Source organism: Centropristis striata, chromosome 16 (genome assembly GCF_030273125.1).
Source record: "Centropristis striata isolate RG_2023a ecotype Rhode Island chromosome 16, C.striata_1.0, whole genome shotgun sequence".
Classification (NCBI taxonomy): Eukaryota; Metazoa; Chordata; class Actinopteri; order Perciformes; family Serranidae; genus Centropristis; species Centropristis striata.
In genome coordinates, this window is record NC_081532.1 from 1,893,146 (window position 1) to 1,916,162 (window position 23,017).

The window sequence follows — 23,017 nt, forward strand, 5'->3', positions numbered from 1 at the left end:
AGCGTCCTGAGTTCTTCCTGAGCATCTACATATGGTTTTTTTTTAAGAAAAATGAAAAAATAACTTTGTTAAAGCGATCTAAAAAAACTGTTACATCTCCCTTTTTCAGAAATCTTCCTGCGTTTTTAATATGGGAGCCAATGAGGCTGTTGGTGGTGTTGGTGGATCATCTGTGCGTCCTACGCCCAAACTATAACTCTGACAGCTTTACCAGAGGATTGTGAGGGAGAAGACTAATTTTCCTACGTTTCTATGTATAAATTATTTCTGTAGAGTGGAATTTGCGGCCTGGAGCGCAGTTTTCAAATTTATTTTTTGACAGTTTTTTCTCTCCCTCTACACTCTGGCGATGATGTCACACACTGTGACACGAACATTCCGTGCAATACACACCCATTATAATCTCAGAATTTCTCCAAAAATGATCATGGTCATTGAACAGGAATTGATAAAAAACTATATGACCTATCGAAACGTGGATTAATACACCGATACACAAGACTTGTGTCTACTGTTTAAAGTTTAAATGGAGTCTCTAGGTGAAATTATGCCGGAGAAGTAGACGTTTAAAAATCTCCAATTATTGTTCTTTTTCGCTCATTTTTTTTCGGCTGTCCCATTCACTTCAATGCAAAATTTTGGGCAGTTTTTTGTAAAAAAAAAATTGTATTCTGTAGAGAAAAGTAATAGCACACCGATCCCGATCAAACCGCACGTTTTGATATATAATTTGTCCTGCAACTCTTCAAGCTGCAGGACTAGTAGCGGGACGAAATTGCATCCAGAAGAGGAAGAAGAAGAAATCCACAGTATAACAGTAGTGCTCGGGGCTCTGATTTCAGCTTCTTCAATGTGAATATTTCTGGTTTCTTTATTCCTTTATGATAATAAACTAAATATCTTACTGAAAATATTACTGGTATTTCATTAAAATAACTTTATTCCATAAGGCTCGTTTAAAATTTGGCAAAACATGAACTGCTTGCACGAAGCACATCTTAATAAAGCATTCCTGAGTTATGATGGAAAGCCGTGAGTGACTCAGCTGAAACAGTCACCTCACAAAAATGTAGTGAATCTCTGACGCTGCAGGCTGTTTACGCAGAGCAGAGAGGAGAGGACAAGAGAGGCAAGGAAAGGTTGTAAAAATGTAAATAGTTCAATATGTAAAGCATGCACGACAACAAAGGTGTTTAGTCTAAAAACCAGATCAAACAGTAAATCTGAGGGAAATGATCTTGTTGCATGGACAGATAATTTACCTTGACAAGATTTCTTAAATTAAGATTATTAAATCTAGAAATAAGCATGTTGAACACTTAAAATAATAAATTAACTCTTAAAACCAGATAAATTAAAGCTGCCAGCAGTGATGAACTGGCCCGAGCAGAGTGACCTGATGATTATTTGGTTCTTACCAAGATAAAAAAAAAACTTTAGATTTAGAAGTGTTGGATCATTTATCTTGTTTTAAGAGTTAATTTCTTATTTTAAGGGTTCAACATGCTTATTTCTAGATTAACAATCTTATTTCAAGAAAGTAAAATTTTTAGACACACCTTTTTTGCAATGTGCGGAGCTCCGATTTTTCTTAATACTAGTAACACTTGTGGGCACTTGGACAAATGTTGTATATATTTGTTTGCGTTCTTTCCACACACAAAAATGTAAAAATTAATAATCAATTAAATTCAACTTATTAAGGTCGTGTGCCTGCTGACAAGATGAAATGTGTTCTCCCCATGCATGGTGTGCATTTGGCAATAAAAGTCAATGAGACATTTTCTGTCATTTTGTGTCTTTTTTTTTGGTTATTCTATGTCTTTTTTTTGGTCATTTTGTTTATTTTTTAAGTAATTTCGTTTTTTTTCTGTTGTGTGTTTTTAAAAAAAAATCATTTTGGGTTCCTTTTTTGGTAATTCTGTTTTTTTTTCAGTCATTTAGTAATTTTGTGTCTTTTTTTAAAGTAATTTAGTGTTTTTTCAGTCATCTTGTGTCTTTTTTGGTAATTGTGTGTCTTTTTCTGTCATTTTGTCCTTTTTTTTAGTCATTTTCTGTCTTTTTTTGGTCATTTTGGTCCAAAAAAAGTAAAAACAAATAATCAATTAAATTCATCTTATTAATGTTGTGTGCCTGCTGACAGGATGAAATGTGTTCCTCCCGTGCATGATGTGCGTTTGGCAGTAAAAGTCAATGAGACCTGGTTAATGACTGATGAATCACTGTTAACATACATTGTGTCATCCCTCAACATTTCCTCTCTGAGAGCCAGACAGCTACATGTTGGTTCAGAGGGTTCCCCTGGCTCAGGAATGCAGAGATAACTGGAGGTGTTTCCACCTTCACCACTGATTGGACGTGACCAGGTGAGTCACGGCTGATCCACACAGGTGTGGCTGCTCTGTTTTATGACCTGTTATGGAAACTTGGTGCATGAGAAGAATGGCCAGGGCAACCTGAGCGAAACAAAACCCCCTCAGTCCAGAAACGCCTCCACTCGGCTGTGTTTCTGTGTTTCTATACTGTTTCCAGGCCCGGCCCTGGCCCCGGGCTGTGTAAACAGGTGTGTGCGTGCATACATTAGGAAAAAGGATTAGAGTTTGACGGACACTTGTTTCCTCAGCGGTGACGTGAACACGAGCTGAAAGTCTACACCAGGGGGCTTAAACTGGCGGCCCGTGGGCCAATTGTGGCCCTCGTGATGATATTTTGTGGCCCCCACCTTGATATGAAAGTTTAATGTGAGTTTTATATGAATGGTGCTTTACCGTGTTGTGGTGGAAGGTCCCTTTAATTACTTTTATTGGTAATTTTGTGTCTTTTTTAAATATATATTTTTTTTAATTAATTTTGTGTCTCTTTTTTGGTGACTTAAAAAAAAAGTAATTTCGTTTTTTTCTGTCATTTTGTGTCTTTTTTTTTTAATAATTTTGTCTTTTTTGTAATTCTGTGTCTTTTTTTGGTCACTTTGTGTCTTTTCTAAGTACTTTAGGTTTTTCTGTCATTTTGTGTCTTTTTTGTCATTTTGTTTCTTTTTTTAAGTTATTTAGTGTTTTTTCAGTTATTTTGTCTTTTTTAAATAATTTTGTATCTTTTTTTTATTAAGTTTGTCTTTTTTTTTGGGTCATTTTGTGTCTTTTTTAAGTAATTTAGTGTTGAAATGACCAAAAAAAGACACAATTACTAAAAAAGACACAAAATTGTTAGAAAAAGACATAAAATAACAAAAAAAAAGACACAGAATTACCAAAAAAGGACACAGAATTACCAAAAAGACACAAAATTATGAAAAAGACACAAAATTACCAAAAAAAGACACAATTATAAAAAAAAAGACACAATTATTCAAAAAAAAGACAAAATTACCGAAAAAAGCACTGCTACCGGGCTGTTCATTAGCTGCCGTGCTGTTGTTAACGTCGTCATAGCAACAAGTGAAACAAAGCCCCGGCTTGCGGAATAAAGGCCAGCGGGCTGCGAGTTTGAGACCCATGCATTACATTATATTAGTATATTTCTATGTGTTTTAGTACATTTAACAGTTAGAAAAAGTATTTTTTACAAAAGATAAATCCAAAAATTACAGTGATGTCTTGTATTACAGTATATTTTTCTACAAACACGGTGCCAGTGTATTTTACAGTGGAGTAATGTTTTTAAAAAAATAAATAAAAAACTAAAAAAAAAATACTGTTTTGGCTGATATATACATTAATGGTGTTTCATTGTTACTGAAACTGAATTAACCATTTATCATTTTACTTCTTTTACTGTCATGGTTTAGTAGTTTTTCACTGTAAAATCTCCAGACATTTTTTACAGTGTACAAACACGGTGCCAGTGTATTTTACAGTGGAGTAATGTATATATTTTTTAAAAACATTAAAAAAAACGCAACTGTTTTGGCTGATATATACATTAACAGTGTTTCATTCTTACTGAAACTGAATTAACTAATTTTACGGTCTTTTACTGTCGTGGTTTAGCATTTTTCACCCTAAAATCTACAGACATTTTTTATATATATTACAGTATATTTTTCTACAAATAGAGTGCCAATGTATTTTACAGTGGATTAATGTATTTCCCCCCCCAAAAAAAAAACTTGTAAAAAAATACTGTTTTAACTGATATACATACATTAACGGTGTTTCATTGTTACTGAAACTGAATGAACCCATTTATCATCTTTTTACTGTCGTGGTTTAGTAGTTTTTCACCGTAAAATCAGACATTTTTTACAGTGTACATTTCCCGAGCCTGTTGAATCAGGTGAAGAGCTCCGAGCTAATCAGGTTCTATTATTTCAGGTCCAAGTCTTAAAGCCTCAAAGCCCCAGACTCCTCAGGCCTCGGGGGTCTGCTGCCGGCTCAGAGAGCGGATTAGGTCTGAGGATCAGCCTGGAACATTCCAGCGCTTCATAAAAGGGCTGTGATTGTTTCCTCACTGTTGTTCTGCATGCATGTGTGTCCAGTGAGCATGAGTAAAGAGAAAATGAGCTCATCAAAAGGAAAAAAAGAGGGTGTTTCCATTCGTCACACACCTACGCCTGCCCAGGTGTGTGCACGCATGTGTGTAGGAGTGTGTGTGTGTGTGTGTGTGTGTTTTAGAGGATAATGAGAGCAGGGAAGAATTTTGATCTTGTGGTCCAGTTGCTTAAACCGCACTAAGCTAGGCAACGGACCACAAAACAAAGCTGTAAAAGGGAACGGCGCTCACTTCCTATCAGTGCAGAGCTGGATGAGTCTTTTTTATTAATTTTGTGTCTTTTTTGGGGGTTATTCTGTGTCTTTTTTTAAATCATTTTGTGTCTTTTTTTTGTAATTCTGTCTTTTTTTGGTCATTTTGTGTCTTTTTTTAAGTAATGTGTGTTTTTTCAGTCATTTTGTGTCTTTTTTTTGGGTCTTTTTAAAAAAATCATTTTGTGTATTTTTTTGGTCATTCTGTGTATTTTTTTGGTATTTTTGTGTCTTTTTTTGGTCTTTTGTGTCATTTTTTTTGTAATTCTGTGTCTTTTTTTGGTCATTTTGTGTCATTTTTTAAAAATCATTTTATGTCTTTTTTGTCATTTTGTGTCTTTTTTTTGTCATTTTGTGTCTTTTTTTAGTCATTTTGTGTCTTTTTTTGTAATTTTGTGTCTTTTTTTGGTCATTTTGTGTCTTTTTTTTGGTCATTTTGTGTCTTTTTAAAGTAATTTAGTGTTTCTTGGGTCATTTTGTGTCTTTTTTTGGGTCATTTTGTGTCTTTAAAAAAAATCATTTTGTGTCTTTTTTGGTCATTCTGTGTATATTTTGGTAATTTTCTGTCTTTTTTTGGTCATTTGTGTAATTTTTTTAGTAATTCTGTGTCTTTTTTTGGTCATTTTGTTTTCCATTCGTCACACACCTACGCCTGCCCAGGTGTGTGCATGCATGTGTGTAGGAGTGTGTGTGTGTGTGTGTGTGTGTGAGAGAGAGAGAGTTTGTGTGTGTGTGTGTGTGTGTTTGTGTGAGGATAATGAGAGCAGGGAAGAATTTTGATCTTGTGGTCCAGTTGCTTAAACCGCACTAAGCTAGGCAACGGACCACAAAACAAAGCTGTAAAAGGGAACGGCGCTCACTTCCTATCAGTGCAGAGCTGGATGAGTAGGACTTGTGAACAACTTTCTCCTAAAAGCCAAAAAGCCACAAGCCAATGTCCTGTCTGCTGGAATAAAAGAGATGGTTTCATAAAGGGGAAGGCAACGATTCAAGGAAAACACAAGATAAATCTAAAGGGGGTCACGAGATGATAGATAAGGACAGGAATGAACAGCTTATCTTGCAGTTTTCCCTTTTCACTGCCAAAAAACATGAAACTTATCAAATATTTTCTTCTTATATCCAGAAATACTGTCTTAATTATCTTGTTTTGAGTATGATTTACCTACTGACCATAGCTTTATGTGCTTATTTAATCATTGTTTTATCATTATGTCCTTATTTAATTATCTTATTGTGTAAAGACTTGTTTTTAGGATTGACATTGTGAGCTTTTTCATGCTTTTCAATCTGTTTTTACCTAAAATATTGGCTCCAGTTGAGAGTTTTAGTTGCATGTAGTTTAAATTATATTTCAAAAGCATTTTCAACCACCAGTTTCTACCCACAGATACTGAAATGAGAAAAAATGTGCTAGTTTCAAGTATTTCTGGTTTATTTTAATGTTACTACAGTCGGGCTTTTCAAGCCACAATTGCTCAAAATACGTATTTTTGGATTTATTTTAAGTCATCAATGTTTTTCCAGTGCTGAGATATTTTTACTTACTTAAAGAAACATTCACTTACTGCACTGGCAGATAATTTGACTTGTTTCAAGCATGTATTTGCTTAATTCTAGTTATTTATTTCTCATTTTTTTCCGTTGGTTTTTGCAGTGTTGTTTCACTAACGTTATTAAGTAATTTTGTCCAAACTATCACATCTGTATCAGCTTGTTCCAGCTCTTGGATCTGTGTATTTACCTTCACCTGAAACTGCAGCTTAGATTTATTTTGGTTTCTGTGGAGACTTTGGTATGTCCACTAGAATAAAAGCCCTGTAATAAAGACTTGCATAACAGGGCTACAGCTAGCTAGCTAGCTAGCCTGGCTCTGTGCAAACTTGCTACCAGCCAAGAAAATGTCTGGCACATAACCCCTGTAAAACCACAAATTGTTCTTATTACACGAATATTTTTTCAACTGATTAAACAAGCAAGCTACAACGTGTTAATTAATACCCTTTAGAGATGCTGGAAGGTGTATTTTTTCTGTTTTGTTTAAATCTTTAACCCCGATACAGTCTCCGTGCTAAGCTATGCTAATTGCCTCCACGATGTGGCTCCAACGTTTGCACACATACATAAGAGTGGTATTAATCCTCTCATCCAACTCTGGGAAGGAAGAAGAGCAACTAACTATTCATTTACATCGACTTATACTGAGATAAACAAATGAATTCTTAAAAATGTGTTGAAAGAGTCAAGTTGGCTTCAGTTAGCATGATCATTTTAGCTAGCTAACATCGGAAGCATGTATGAGACTGGGGAACATAGGACCCTTTTCCAGAAAAAGGGTCCTATGTTCCCCGGTATGTCTTGCTGCAGGGGAACATAGGGCCTTTTTTGGGAAAAACGGGGAAAATAGGGCCCTTTTTCTAAAAAAACAACAACTTTGTGCCACAGCGGGGAGGCAATTAGCATAGCTTAGCACGGAAACTCTAGCGGGGTTAAATATCTAAATAAAACAGAAAAAATACACCTTCCTGCATCTCTAAAGGGTATTAATTAACACGTTGTAGCTTGCTTAGTTTAATAGGTGGAAAAATATTAGTGTAATAAGAACAATTTGTTGTTTTACAGTACAGGGGGTTATGTGCCAGACATTTTCTTGGCTGGTTGCAAGTTTGCACAGAGCCAGGCTGGCTAGCTGTAGGACCTTTTTCTAAAAAAGGTTCCTATGTTTCCCGTAATCTATCAATCTTTCCGGCAGATTCTCAGCATGGCCAGCAGGCCAACTGTCACATGGCCCACCTTAGCTCAAGCAGAACAAAACTTAAATTTGCACAGCAGCTACTTTCTGGTTACTTTGCAGTTCTTTTTTTTTTTTGCTTTTTAAATCTAGGATTACTCATGTTTGTATATTCCCACCCCTAATTATATTGTCTTGCATCGAGGCTTAGCTTTTTCCTGTTAGGGTTGGGTTAGGTTATTTGCATATGCGAGTCAAAAAGCCCGTAGGCCTACGTAGGCCTATTTGCCATGGAATTTGGCAGTAATGGTGGAAAAAGTAACAGACCGGGGAACATAGGACCCTTTTTGGGAAAAGCAGGGAAAAGGGTCTTGAGAGAAATGTTTTGTTTTTTTTAGTCCTAGCTTAACTAACCAAGGCTAACATGATGTTAGCTAGCTAAAACATAGGACCTGGGGAACATAGACATGCTCCCGCTTAAGTTAGCATGATCATTTTAGCTAGCTAACATCATGTTAGCCTGGATTAGTTAAGCTAGGACTAAAAAAAAACATTTCTCTCGAGAGCTTCAATAAAGAACTCACCAACCTTTTTTTGGAAAAGCGGGGAAAAAGGGTCTCAAGAGAAATGTTTTTTTTTGTCCTAGTTTAACTAATCCAGGCTAATATGATGTTATCTGGCTAAAATGATCATGCTAGACTGGGGAACATAGACACACGCTCCCGCTTCAGTTAGCATGATCATTTTAGCTAGCTAACATCATGTTAGCCTGGATTAGTTAAACTAGGACTAAAAAAAACCATTTCTCTCTCGAAAGCTTCAATAAAGAACTCACCATCCTAAGACTTTAAAAATGTTTCAAGTATCAGTATATATGGTATAATGTTTTTATTTTTAAAATATAGCTTTTTCTTGGCCCCTGAAAAGTGAGATTTTGCCAAAATAGCATTTTACATGTTTACACATAAATGTAGAGTAACTCTTCCACTATCTAGAAGAACAAAGGAGGTGTCGTTGTTAGCCTTGGATGTCTGGATTTGTCTGGTATTTTATGAATAACTCTTAAAGCAAGATAAATTAAAGCTGCCAGCAGTGATGAACTGGCCCGATTAGAGTGACCTGATGGTTATTTGTTTCTCACAAGATAAAAAAAAGTCTTTTTTTTGGGTGATTTTACGTCTTTTTTGTGTGTGTGTGTCTTTTTGTGTCATTTGTTGGTGACTTTACATCTTTTGTGTCTTTTTTGGTCTTTTTTTTGGTCTTTTTGTGTCTTGGTGATTTTACGTCTTTTCTTTTTTTTTTTGTCTTTTTTTGTCTTTTTTTTTGTTATTTTACGTCTTTTGTGTCTTTTTTGGGTGTGTTTTTTTGGTGATTTTACGTCTTTTGTGTCTTTTAATTTTTTTAAAAATAGCTATTTCTTGGCCCCTGAAAACTGAGGTTTTGCCAAAATTAATAACTGGGATTTTCAGACTCTTATAGCGAATTGCTCAGTTTTTGCCTTTTCTTCTAGCAGCCCGGTCTCTCTTTCTCTGTTTCTTTTTCCTCTCCATGCAGAAGTACCCGCTCCTAAAAGGATCAGAAAAGTCCAAGGCTATTCATAAAACGTTTGAGGCTTTCTGCCTCAGACGCCCAGGCCTAAGGATGCAGCTGAACAATGGCCAACATGGCTTTGAGATTACGGCTATACTGCTGCGTGATGGCTTGGCATGCTCTTGACAGCGCTTGAATTAGGTTTTTGTGTTTTCTTTTTCTTTTGAGAACAAAAAAAAAGAACCATTAGTCAAAAATACCCATGTACGTGTGGAGGAAGGCCAAGTTTATTGTTTTCCTTTCATTTGAGAAAGCATTTCCTGTTGCATTAATACTATGCCATTGTTAATCTTTGTTCACTTTTTTGTATGTTTTGTGGAACTAAAGTCAACATCTTTGAAGACAGCGAGAGGGAGAAAAAAGAACATCTGTCACTGGCTGAACTGCTCCAAGTCGTGGTCATACACTGCAAAAAAGATGTCTAAAAACCAGATAAAAACAGTAAATCTGAGGGAAATGATCTTGCTGCATGGACAGATAATTTACCTTGACAAGATTTATTAAATTAAGATTATTAAATCTAGAAATAAGCATTTTGTACAATTAAAATAAAAAAATAACTCTTAAAACCAGATAAATTAAAGCTGCCAGCAGTGATGAACTGGCCCGAGCAGAGTGACCTGATGATTATTTGGTTCTTACCAAGATAAAAAAAATGCTTGCCTTTTTTTGGTGATTTTACGTCTTTTGTGGGGTTTTTTTTGTCTTTTTGTGTCTTTTTTTTGGTGACTTTACGTCTTTTGTGGGGTTGTTTGTGTTTTTTTTGGTGATTTTATATCTTTTGTTTCGTTTTTGTCTTTTTGTGTGTTTTTTGTCTTTTTGTGTCTTTTTTGGTGACTTTACGTCTTTTGGTTTTTTTTTGGTGATTTTACATCTTTTGTTTCTTTTTTGGTGTTTTTTGTCTTTTTTTGGTTATTTTACGTCTTTTGTGTCTTTTTTGTGTGTGTTTTTTTTGTCTTTTTTGTGTTTTGGTGACTTTACGTCTTTTGTTTCTTTTTTGTCTTTTTTTTTGGTTATTTTACGTCTTTTGTGTCTTTTTTGGGTGTTTTTTTGGTGATTTTATATCTTTTGTTTCTTTTTTTGTATTTTTGTGTCTTTTTTGGTGATTTAATGTCTTTTATGTCTTTTTTGTGTCTTTTGTTTGAAATCCCTGTGAAGAGGTTATTCAGTCATTGTTACAAAAAGACACATGTTCTTAAAACAAGCACATAAAGCTATGGTCAGTAGGTAAATTATACTCAAAACAAGATAATTAAGATACTATTGCTACATATAGGAAGAAAACACCTTTTTGCAGTGTATGAGGGCTCGCGGGTTGGACATGTCTTTGTATTTTCAAGCCTAAAAAGCCTTCTTTATTATAACCTGAGGGCTCATTGACACTGAGATCTAAGCTCTAAAAGAAAAAGTGAAACAAAAGGGGGTCAAAGTTTGCCATTTTTAGTCATTTTGTGTCTTTTTTTGTGTGTTTTTTTGTCTTTTTTGTGATTTATGTATTTTGTTTGTTTTTGTTTGGTGTTTTTTTGTGTTTTTTTGTCTTTTTATGTCTTTTTTGTTTCTTTTTTTTGTCTTTTCATGTCTTTTGTGATTTTACCTCTTTTGTTTGTTTTTGTTTTGCATTTTTCGTGTCTTTTTTGTGTCTTTTGTTTGAAATCCCTGTGTAGAGGTTATTCACTCATTTTTAGTTACAAAATCGGACATTGCTTTGTATTTTTCAAGCCTTAAAAGCCTTTTTTATTACAACCTGAGGGCTCATTGACACTGAGATCTAAGCTCTAAAAGAAAAAGTGAAACAAAAGGGGGTCAAAGGTCGCCTCTTCTCACACTCACCCACGTCTAGGATGTCCAGGGTGATGACATCAGAGGTGGCCCGGCCCAGCTGGTTGGCGGCCTCCACCCAGATCTCGTACGGCGTGAAGAGGTGCAGATCCCGCGTGATGCTGCAGGAATAAGGCTGCGTATGAGTGTAATCCTCACACTCCTTCTCCTTCCCGTACCACCTGAGAAAAAACAGAAAATAAATCAAACAACTCCAGAGAGCACCAATAACCATAAATAATGCCCGTGATGCTGAATTTATTATATAATGTGTTCCCAGTTAAGAGTTAATCTGCCACAAGTGGTTTTATTAAACCCTTATTTACACTAATCTGAGTGTAGAAAGAGATCTCCATACGGTTGGCACGCCTGCGGGCACTGCATGTTAAGTCATTTCCCTTCCCAATTGCTGATTTAATTATTAAAAAATGTGAATACAAACCATCTGAAAGTCATTTTCGAAATATATATCGTTCCCAGATGAAAACCTGTTTCTTCTAATTCTCATGAAATGTGACTTTTTCGACAGACAAAGGGCTTCTTTCACCCTCTGGCAACCGCTGATTTCTTAAAATAAGGTCTGCCAAAGAGATACGGTGGGTTTTTCTGCCTTGTTTCCAGTTTCACTTTGGCAACTTTTGTTTCTGGGGCTTTTGTGAGGCGTATCATTATAATAAAAAAATCAGTTTTGACACAACATTTAAGGAACATTTACGGGAACATTTAAGGCTGGCTCACAACTTTTGGATGTTTTACCCAGTTGAATCCAATGTTGTGGTTATTCCAGCAGTGTGAATGATGAATCTGTGTTCTGATTTGATTTGAGTTATGACTATCTGGAGACATATCTGGCAGTGATTTTTTACTATCAAAAGGTTTATCTTTAAAGGTTCAATGTGTAAGATATTGGCACAACTTTAGTTTAAAAACGTTCCAAAAATGAACAAACACTCTCAACAGAATGTGAAGAAGAGACAGTTTTGACGTCTATGTATGGTGTTGCAAAGATATCTATTGAAATTAGCACGCTAACTAGCTAGCCCCTGCCCGAGGCAATAGTGAGTAACTCATTACGTTTACATGACACTTGAAAAAAACAAATTATTGCCTTAATCTGACTATAACTGGACAACTGAAGTGCATGTAAACGTGTTAGTCCGACTGATGTCGGAGTTCTCCAACTCTGATTAGGACACCCAGATAATGAGATTGGAATTGGATTTTTGCCGCCATGTATGACAAGACAAAGCATGCTCCGCCCCCCCAACGCTGGATATGACCCCAGAAAAAAAACATCCAACCAAGCCGGTCACACATTAGCTGGTCACGTTAGCCAGTCGCATTAGCCGGTCGCACATTAGCCGGTCACATTAGCCGGTCACATTAGCCAGTCGCGTTAGCCAGTCAAGTTAGCCGGTCGCACAGTAGCTGGTCGCGTTAGCCGGTCGCACAGTAGCTGGTCGCGTTAGCCGGTCGCGTTAGCCGGTCACACATTAGCCACACGTTAGTCGGTCACATTAGCCGGTTCCCGTTAGCTGTTCACACATTAGCCGGTCACATTAGCCAGTCGCGTTAGCCAGTCAAGTTAGCCGGTCGCACAGTAGCTGGTCGCGTTAGCCGGTCGCACATTAGCCACACATTAGCCGGTCACATTAGCCGGTCACATTAGCCGGTTCCCGTTAGCTGTTCACACACTAGCCGGTCACATTAGCCAGTCGCGTTAGCCAGTCAAGTTAGCCGGTCGCACAGTAGCTGGTCGCGTTAGCCGGTCGCACATTAGCCACACATTAGCCGGTTCCCGTTAGCTGTTCACACATTAGCCGGTCACATTAGCCGATTCCCGTTAGCTGTTCACACATTAGCCGGTCACACATTAGCTGGTCACGTTAGCCAGACGCGTTAGCCAGTTGCGTTAGCCAGTCGCGTTAGCCCGTCGCACAGTAGCTGGTCGTGTTAGCCGTTCGCACATTAGCGGTCGCATTAGTCGGTCAGTAGCGATGGTACAAAGTGTCAAACTGAGGTCAACAGAAAGGCGCCATATTAACCCGCTGAAACGACGCATATCACCACCCAGTGTTGAGGAGGAGGACACGTTCCATCAGTTATTCAATTTTCTCAGTTGCATGTAAACTGGGACAAGGACAGAAGTCCTATTAGGCGATATGCGTTGTTTCAGCAGGTTAATACGGCCCCCTTTCCGGTTGACCTATTACGTCATAAGTGTAGAAAGGCGGTAAACCGGCATTTTCGAAGAACAAGATGGATAATCGTACAGCTCTGTTAATTATTTGAGGGGCAGACAGGATCATATGGCCAAGAATTACCCCCAATAAATAAATATAAAATACAATTGCCCCTTTTAAAATTTCAATAAAAAGATGATTTTCAGATAGTGCCCTGTATGACTTATCATGCATGATGAAGGATTTTCTGCAGTGTAGACGTAGTGTGTGTGTGTGTGTGTGTGTGAGAGAGATGTGTGTGTGTGTGTGTGTGTGTGTGTGTGTGTGTACCTGAGTTTATACTTGAGTGTGTACTGTGTGCTGATGTTGGTCTCTCCTTTTCCTCCCGGCGACCAGCTGCATGTCAGGTCCTTGGTGTTCCTGGACCAGCAGGTCAGATTGACCGGCTTCTCTGGAGGCACTGGGACCGAAAGAGAGGGACGGAGGGGAAGAAAGGGAGAAAGACAATAGAGCGAGAGAGAAGGAAGAGAGTCGAGCAGAGAGAAAAGAGAGAAAAGAGTTGGTTAAGGGAAAATGTCGGGTCATTAAGGGTACAAAGTTACCTCCAGCCATTACTGCAGCCCCTAATTCACCCACCAGTGATGTTCTTTAGAAATTGGTGTGTTCTTGTCTTAATTGGTGTGTGTGTGTGTGTGTGTGTGTGTGTGTGTGTGTGTGTGTGTGTGTGTGCTGTCTGATTCGGTCAGACTCGGGATCCCTGCCAACATTCCTCGTCTCTCAGAACACAGGGTGCTCAACACCAGTGTCGCACAGAGATTAGGATCCCGAGTGTGTGTGTGTGTGTGTGTGTGTGTTCTTGTCCTTCTTACATAGTGAGGACCGGAACATGTTTTTAACCAACAGAGTGAGGACATTTTTGCAAAGTGAGGACATTTCGGCCGGTCCTCACTTCTTTAAAAGCTTTTTTTTTTTTTAGATTTCAGACTTTGTTTTAAGGGTTAAAGGTTACATGATACTGATAACTAACTGAAACTGTATTGTGTGGTTAGAAAACTAACTAAAATTATAGTGAAAATGTCCTTCGTTTTCGTCTTTGTCAACTTTTTTCATACATAATGAAGATGGATCAGACAAAGGAAATAAAGGCAAAATTTACCGTGACCTCTTTTAATCTCCCACCCAACAAATACCCCATTACAAAAAACTACAACTAATAAAAAATTCAAAACTATTACAACCTTGCTAGGGAATTCACTGTTCCAATGAGGGTCCTCACAAAGATAGAAGTACAAGAACGTGTGTGTGTGTGTGTGTGTGTGTGTGTGTGTGTGTGTGTCTGACAAAAGGCAAGCACGTGTTTCTTCATGGTTATGTTTTTGTCATTTTTCATCTCAGCACCTTTTCACGGTTTTGGAAATGTCATGTATTTTTTTTATATATGGGAGCTGCCAGAAAAGAAGTGTGTGTGTGTGTGTTGTGCTCATGTATTTCTATCTTTAAGAGTTCCATTTTTTTAGAGTGAGGCTAAACTTGTCCAAGGTTAAAATAGTTTTGGATTTTTCATTAGTTTTAGTTTTATTTTCGTTGTGAATTTTTGTTTTCAAATTCAGTCTGTTTTAATGAGTTTTTAGAGTGAGTTTGTTAGTTTTAGTTTAGTTTTTATTAGTTTTTGTGTTAGTTTTAGTTGTTTTGTAATGGGCTATGTATTGGGTGCCAGATTCAAAAGAGGTCATAACAAATTTAGCCTTTATCTCCTTTGGTTTATCATCTCAGCCCCAAATAAGGTTATTAACTCTTACAGTTCTGGGTGTTTTGAATGTTGGTTGGAGTGTAGACATACCAGTCTCAGTAAACATATTTATCATGTGTTCCTGCATGTTCAATAACCAGCAGCTGTTTAGTTGGAGCTAAATAAATACATTTCATAACAACCAAAAAGGATTATGCAGTGTTATTTGAAACATTTTGGTCACCCAAAAAAGCCTTGTTTTTTTTTGTTTTGTTTTTTATAACGGTAAGTGCATTTTGTGTAAAGACGTTTTTTTTTCGCCAGCCAAAAATAGAATCTCAATTAATATTTCAGTAAATGTGAATTATGGAGGCACCATGCTAACCAAGCTAACAAGTGTTAGCTAGCACCTTAGCGTTAATCAGGCCCCGCTGGAATGATGACCATCCTGTATTCCAAATAAAAAAACCAAGATGGTGACGGCCAAAATGCCAAAGTTAAGGCTTCAAAACTGTCCCCAAACCAATAGGTGATGTCATGGAAGGGCTGCATTTAATTAATGGAATTTTAATCTTGATCACGATTGTTGCCGCCACGAATAAATTAACCTGATCGTCGGCGATATTTCCATTTTAAAATGCGTCTCTCCTGCATATCTAATCAAGCACTTTCTACACCAGTAGTCCACCAACCACCAGGGGGCGGGGCCGTTTTTCTCCCCTGAAAAAAGGGCGCCGGCGGCTCGTTAAGAAGAGTAAGAACATGTCGAAGCGGCACAGTCCTCCTGCAGCAGTCTCTCCCAGCTGCAGAGCCGGAGGGGATGTTAACCCCTTAGCGTCCAGTCTGCAAATTGCTAACAGGCTAACAGTTAGCTCTGTAGCAGTACAGTGTGTATGTGCTGCTGCTGCAGGAGGTGTTCACTTAGCGATCTCTGTTTGTTTACAACAAGCACCGGACACTCTGTACACAGTTAGTGATGCCGGTTAATCCACGATCACGATGTTTATAATCAGCGGAGACACTGTGCATAGTTAGCCATGCTGGTTTGTTTATGATCAGTGGTGGACGTTGTGCACAGTTAGCGACACACTAAAAACTGTTCCTACGGTTTGTTTAAAAGTAGTGCAATAAAAAAACAGATGTTTTCCCTATCATGATGAATAATCGTGATTAATAATCGTGATCAAAATAATCGTGATTATCATTTTGGCCATAATAGTGCAGCCCTATGTCATGGTACTACTTTTATACAGTCTTTGATCTTTAGTCATCATTCCCATTGGTGATAAATAATAAGTAACTAACTCTCAGCAAAAACCTGGATGATTAATAAGATCACCCAGCAAAATCCCCTTTAAAAATAAATACTAGGGGCTAGGTAAAGCATTATGTAAATGCTGGTCCTCATAAATACAACCATGTGTCTGTGTAAAACGTCTGATGACCCGTGCCCTGTGAGTGATTGTGCGAGTAATGGACCACACAGGTGGTCAAAGCGTCACACAGGGACACAGTCATGGAGGCCTCTCACTGGCCTGAAGGCAGGACTACTAAACATAAAATACAGCCACGCAGACACTTTAACACCAGCCCACTACTTCCTTGTTGTTTCCCCTTATTCCCATTTCCCTTTCACTCCCTGTCTCACTCCTGTTCTTCACTTTATTTACCCTTCTCCTTACATTAACTGACAGTGAAATGCAGACACATATTCCTCAGAGAAATGTAAATATGCTTATAAAATATATAAATATATAATATAAAAAACATGGCCCTCTATATAAATCATGCATACATAAATTATGCTTATGTTGCTGAGGTTTTTTTCATTGTTTTTTCCTCCTTTCCTCCCCTCACGTTGTGCTGTATTTCTTTCTCTTTATCTCTGTCCAAGGTTATAATATTTTTTTTTTTTCATTGGTTTTAGTATTAATTTTGTTGTCAATTATTGTTTTCAAATTCAGTTAGTTTTAATTAGCTTTTAGAGTGAGTTTGCTAGTTTTAATTAGTTTTTATTTTTTGGAAAATACTTAGTTTTAGTTGTTTTGTAATGGGGTATTTGTTGGGTGCCAGATTCAATAAGGTCACAATAAATGTTTCCTTTATTTCCTTTGTCTGATCCATCTCAGCCCCAATAAGCTTATTAAGTCATAAAACCAGATAGATGAAATTGATTTCATATCAACCAAAAAGGTTTACGGATGAAAAAAGTTTATAAAGACAAAAACGAAGGACATTTTCACTATAAATATTTTAGTTAGTTTTGTAACCACAAAATACAGTTTCAATTAGTTTTTTTAAAAACTCTAATTTTTTATTTTTATTTCGGTTAACAACATTTTTTTTTCAATTCTAGTTTTCGTTATTTCGTTAGTTTTCGTTAACTATAATAACCTTGTCTCTGTCTTCCTGTCCTGTTCACCTCTGTCATATTGTTTGTGTGTTTTTATTCATTTTGGACAGGTTTTTTCATTAGTTTTAGTTTTAATTTTGTTGTGAATTTTTGTTTTCAAATTCAGTTAGTTTTTATGAGTTTTTAGAGTGAGTTTGCTAGTTTTAATTAGTTTTTATTTTTTGGAAAATGCTTAGTTTTAGTTTAGTTTTTATTAGTTTTAGTATTAGTTTTAATTGTTTTGTAATGGGGTATTTGTTGGGTGCGAGATTCAAAAAAGTCACAATAAATGTTTCCTTTATTTCCTTTGTCTGATCCATCTCAGCCCCAATAAGTCTATTAAGTCATAAAACCAGATAGATGAAATAGATTTCATATCAACCAAAAAGGTTTACGGATGAAAAAAGTTGATAAAGACGAAAACGAAGGACATTTTCACGATAATTTTAGTTAGTTTTGTAACCACAAAATACAGTTTCAGTTAGTTTTTTTAAAAACTCTCGTTTTTATTTTCCTTTCAGTTAACAAAAATGTTTTTTCAATTCTAGTTTTCGTTATTTCGTTAGTTTTCGTTAACTATAATAACCTTGTCTCTGTCTTCCTGTCCTCTTCACCTCTGTCATATTGTTTGTGTGTTTTTATACGTTTTGGACGGGTTGATGGCAAATTTCGTTGTACTACCCTGTGCAATGACAATAAAGGCTTCTGATTCTGATCTGAACTACTGACAATCGTCTACTTACTCCCAACGTAGAGACAGGAGCCGGCCAGGATGTGTCCCTTGTGGTTGTGACAGACCAGGTTGTCTCCGGACGTCTGTCTGGAGGCGTTGAGGCCCGCCAGCGTCACGCTGAGGTTAGTCGGGCTCAGCACTCTGTACATGGAGCCGGGCAGCTGTTGGCCGTTGAGCGTCCAGAACAGAGAGCTGGCGTGGACGCCCAGGTCGGGGTGGACCCAGCAGCTGGCTGTCAGGTTGGACCCCATGCGAAGGACGGGGTCCTGGGGGTAGATTACTGCTACATCTGGAGACGGACAGGACAGACATGGATGCTACAGGTAAGTAGGAGTTTTACACATAAAAGGTCAGTTTACTGACATTAATTATTCTTTAGAATGTGAAAGCAACTCTATAATGTCTTCAGTGGACGACCTTTCTAGGGTCCAACATAACATGGCTTTGTAGAATACTCCATTCTGATTGGTCAATTATGACAATCTATGGTAGGGTTGCATGATTATGGCCAAAATGATAATCATGATTGTTTTGATCAATATTTTAATCACAATTATCCATCATGTTGAAAGGGGAAACATCTGTATTTTTATTGCACTACTTTTAAACAAACAATAGGAACAGTTTTTATTTGTGCACAACGTCCACCACTGATCATAAACAAACCAGCATGGCTAATTATGCACAGTGTCTCCGCTGACTATAAACATCATGATCGTGGATTAACCAGCATCGATAACTGCACACACCTCCTGCAGCAGCAGCACATACACACTGTACTGCTACAGAGCTAACTGTTAGCCTATTGGCAATTTGCAGACTGGACGCTAAGGGGTTAACATCCCCTCCGGCTCTGCAGCTAGGGAGAGACCGCTGCAGGAGGACTGTGCCGCTTCGACTCCTTCTTACTCTCCTTAACGAGCCGAAGAGTAAAAACGAGTCTCCAATAACACCAGAAAAAGTCGCTGGAATTGTCACCAGTCGCTTTTCTGAAAAATAGTCGCTAAAGGGGTCTGAAAAGTTGCTAAACTGGCAGCACTGCTTCGCCGACTTTTACAAATGTCACGTGTTGTTGTGGCGTCCAGTACTACGTCACATCCTTCTTAGCGTTCTATCCAATCAGCAACCAGGCTTTTTTCAGGGGAGAAAAAAGTCCAGACAAAAGTCCGTTCGTATTCAAATTAGGGGCGTTTTCGGCAAGTGAGACCCTCCTCATTCTGGGTATTGGACTGTAGTGGAAACAGAATAATACTAAATTACTGGAGTATGCCTTCAAGAAACTTTAGACTTTGGAAAAAAACAACCTGAGGAGGCTGGATTACTTGTCTTTTTTTTCGATATTTAGCATCCACATTTTTGCATTCATGACCTAAAATATGCAGTTGGATTGTCTGATTCAGGAGACAAACAATGAGAGCAAAGTGAACATGGATGTCATGAAAAGAATAATGTGAATTTAGATGTTTGCTGCATTAAAGTAAAACAAAACACAGTCTGGCTTGATGATAAAAACGTGATGAAGAGAAAACTGTGATGCATTACTTGTTAGAAGCAAGTGTTGCATTCCTGCAGGTTGGCTTTCCTGCTGTTCTACAGTAAAACATGTGATAAGGTTGAGAAAACTTGGGGTGAGCCGAAAAAGATGGTTGCAATGATTTCTCGGATAAAATATGCAGAAGCTGTTTTCAGTTTGTTACTTTTTTGACTTTGTTTTAACTGTTAGATAATGTCAGCTGTTTTTCATCAACTCTTTCCTCAGTTTGCTTGCTTTGCTTTGCAGCTAACTTGGCTTACAGTAATTGGGGGCTGCTGTTTGCTTATTTTTCTGTCGCCTTGGTTTTTAATCCTGTAAAACAGTTGATAAACTCTGTAGAAGACTTGCTCAAAAACCAGTATAAATGCTATTTATCATTTGCTTTCATATTTTACAGCAAACATTTTTATATACAATCATGGAAAAATGTTTAGAACAGCCTTTTTCTTCAATTTCTTGTTCATTTTTAATGTCTGGTACAACTAAAGGTACATTTGTTTGGACAAATATAATGATAACAACAAAAATAGCTCATGAGAGTTTAATTTAAGAGCTGATATTTACATTTTCCATGTTAGTTTTTTTGATAATAACCAAAATCATTACCAATTGTGTCTTTTTATTGGTCAATATATGTCTTTTTTTTGGTAATTTTGTGTCTTTTTTTGGTAAATTTGTGTCTTTTTTGGTCAATTTGTTGTTTTCTTCAATGCATTTTATTTTTATATCTGAGGAGAGGACAAATAAAGTCTAACTTTATGGGATTATGAGCCGCACTAAAAACTAATTATATGTTGGCATGAAAATTCTGCAATATAAACAGTTTTATTTTTATATATATCAAAACATGCGGTTTGATCGGGATCGGTGTGCTGTTACTTTTCTCTACAGAATACGAATTTTTCGCAACGTAAGTCGCAAAAAACTGCCCAAAATTTTGCATTGAAGTGAATGGGACGGCCGAAAAAAAATGAGTGAAAAAGAACATTAATTGGAGATTTTTAAACGTCTACTTCTCCGGCATAATTTCACCTAGAGACTCCATTTAAACTTTAAACAGTAGACACAAGTCTTGTGTATCGGTGTATTAATCCACGTTTCGATAGGTCATATAGTTTTTTATCAATCCCTGTTCAATGACCATGATCATTTTTGGAGAAATTCTGAGATTATAATGGGTGTGTATTGCACGGAATGTTCGTGTCACAGTGTGTGACATCATCACCAGAGTGTAGAGGGAGAGAAAAAACTGTCAAAAAATAAATTTTAAAACTGCGCTCCAGGCCGCAAATTCCACTCTACAGAAATAATTTATACATAGAAACGTAGGAAAATTAGTCTTCTCCCTCACAATCCTCTGGTAAAGCTGTCAGAGTTATAGTTTGGGCGTAGGATGCACAGATGATCCACCAACACCACCAACAGCCTCATTGGCTCCCATATTAAAAACGCAGGAAGATTTCTGAAAAAGAGAGATGTAACAGTTTTTTTAGATCGCTCTGACAAAGCTATTTTTTCATTATTCTTTAAAAAAAAACATATGTAGATGTTCAGGAAGAACTCAGGACGCTCAAAGTGAAGTCGGATCAATGATAGGTATTATGGTTTTGCCAAAAAAAGTCTGTCCACCTCTGGCTGCTCACTGTGGCGGAACTGTCTCCACTGGCAGTTAATTTCTGTTGATTGCTCTGCTCTGATTGGTCGACTCCACCTGGCCACCTGGTTCCTCATCACTGACCAGTTCTACATAACAATACTTCATAAAGTCCCGCCCCTTTTGATTACCCATGCCCCCTTTCATAACTAATGAACCGTTTGTCCTACAGACTTGTATGAGGTGTCTGTAAACTCAGGACAGAGTCCTTGTTTAACTGGTGATTTAAGCCACAAGATTCACGGTCCAGAGGCAAGCACACAATCAAAATTTCCTTAGAAATTTTCTAGTTCTACTTGTAATTTCTCTCCAGGTCTCTCTTGAGAGAAGAGATTTAGAGCGTCATTTTCTTCAGATTGGAGGATTTCACAAAAATGTTGCCCACCTCAGTCGACAGAACAACGAAAACAACATAAGTACGATAATCTGCATGCAGAAACGTGTGAGCTAAGAGCGAGAGAGAGCGTCAACACTTTGTCAGACCACTACGGATCTTTGCCCCGAGGCCACCTCTTACAACTGACAGACACTGTGTGGTCCTTTGAAGAAGTGAACTCAACTGTAACTCCACACCAAATATCAATAATCTCAGCCCAGACTGCAGCTTTGACACAACACCTCCACACATTTATGCACACACATGAACACAAACAAACAGACGCACAGAGGCCCGTTGTCTTTGTCACCGGATAGGGCCGACTTAAAGGGCTCCGTGATTAGCCAATAATCCAGCTGAATAACAATCAGTGTTTATGTATTCCAGGACATTGCCCCGGAGCGGGTGTGAAGCCACCTTACATCTCTTTTCCTCCACAGTTCAAACACTACAGTGATAGACACAATTACTGCTGTTTATTGTCTCGGCTTGACATACTCGCTGGAGGAAACGGCTTGTAAAATATTATTTGTTTGGAGAGGCTGCAGCTCTGACCAGGACAGGATGAGTTTAACCCTGACACAGTGGAAGATGGAGCTATTCACAAAAAAATGGTGTCTAAAAACCAGATAAAAACAGTAAATCTGAGGGAAATGATCTGGTCAAAGAAGATGTAAAAAGACACAAAATTACCAAAAAAAGACACAAAAAATACACAAAAAGACCAAAAAAGACACAAAAAAAGAAACAAAAACACATAAAAAGACAAAAAAAAGACAAAAAAGACACAAAAAGACCAACACGTGCTGGAGGAAACGGCTTGTAAAATATTATTTGTTTGGAGAGGCTGCAGCTCCGACCAGGACAGGATGAGTTTAACCCCGACACAGTGGAAGATGGAGCTATTCGCAAAAAAAATGGTGTCTAAAAACCAGATAAAAACAGTAAATCTGAGGGAAATGATCTTGCTGCATGGACAGATAATTTACCTTGACAAGATTCCTTAAATTAAGATTATTAGGCCTTAAAATAAGAAATTAACTGTTAAAACAAGATAAATTATCTAACACTTGTAAATCTAAAGTTTTTTTTTATCTTGGTAAGAAACAAATAATTGTCAGGTCACTCTGCTCGGGCCAGTTCATCACTGCTGGCAGCTTTAATTTTACCTCTTTTGTACATTTTTTGTCCTTTTTGGTCATTTTGTGACCAAAAGAAGATGTAAAAAGACAAATGACCAAAAAAAGACACACAAAAAAGACACAAAAAGACAAAAAAAGACACAAACAGACCAAAAAAAAGACACAAAAAAAGAAACAAAAAGACAAAAAAAAGACACAAAAAAGACACAAAAAGACCAAAAAAAGACACAAACAGACCAAAAAAAGACACTAAAAGACCAAATAAGACACAAAAAGACCAAAAAAAGACACAAAAAAAGAAACAAAAAGACCAAAAAAAGACCAAAAAAGACAAAAAAAGAACATCACTCGCTGGAGGAAACAGCTTGTAAAATATTATTTGTTTGGAGAGGCTGC

General features: G+C 37.3%; 1 protein-coding gene across 2 annotated transcripts in view; it reads right to left on the reverse strand.

Annotated features, from left to right (window-relative positions):
* Nucleotides 1-23,017, reverse strand: part of crlf1a (cytokine receptor-like factor 1a) — a 45,423-nt gene that overhangs the window by 15,348 nt on the left and 7,058 nt on the right. For both annotated transcript variants that reach the window (XM_059353972.1, XM_059353973.1), the window contains exons 2-4: nucleotides 17,926-18,204; nucleotides 13,392-13,521; nucleotides 10,891-11,060 (exon numbers count right to left, since the gene is read on the reverse strand). In XM_059353972.1, coding sequence (XP_059209955.1) covers nucleotides 10,891-11,060; nucleotides 13,392-13,521; nucleotides 17,926-18,204 — 579 coding nt within the window. The remainder of the gene's footprint in view (nucleotides 1-10,890; nucleotides 11,061-13,391; nucleotides 13,522-17,925; nucleotides 18,205-23,017) is intronic.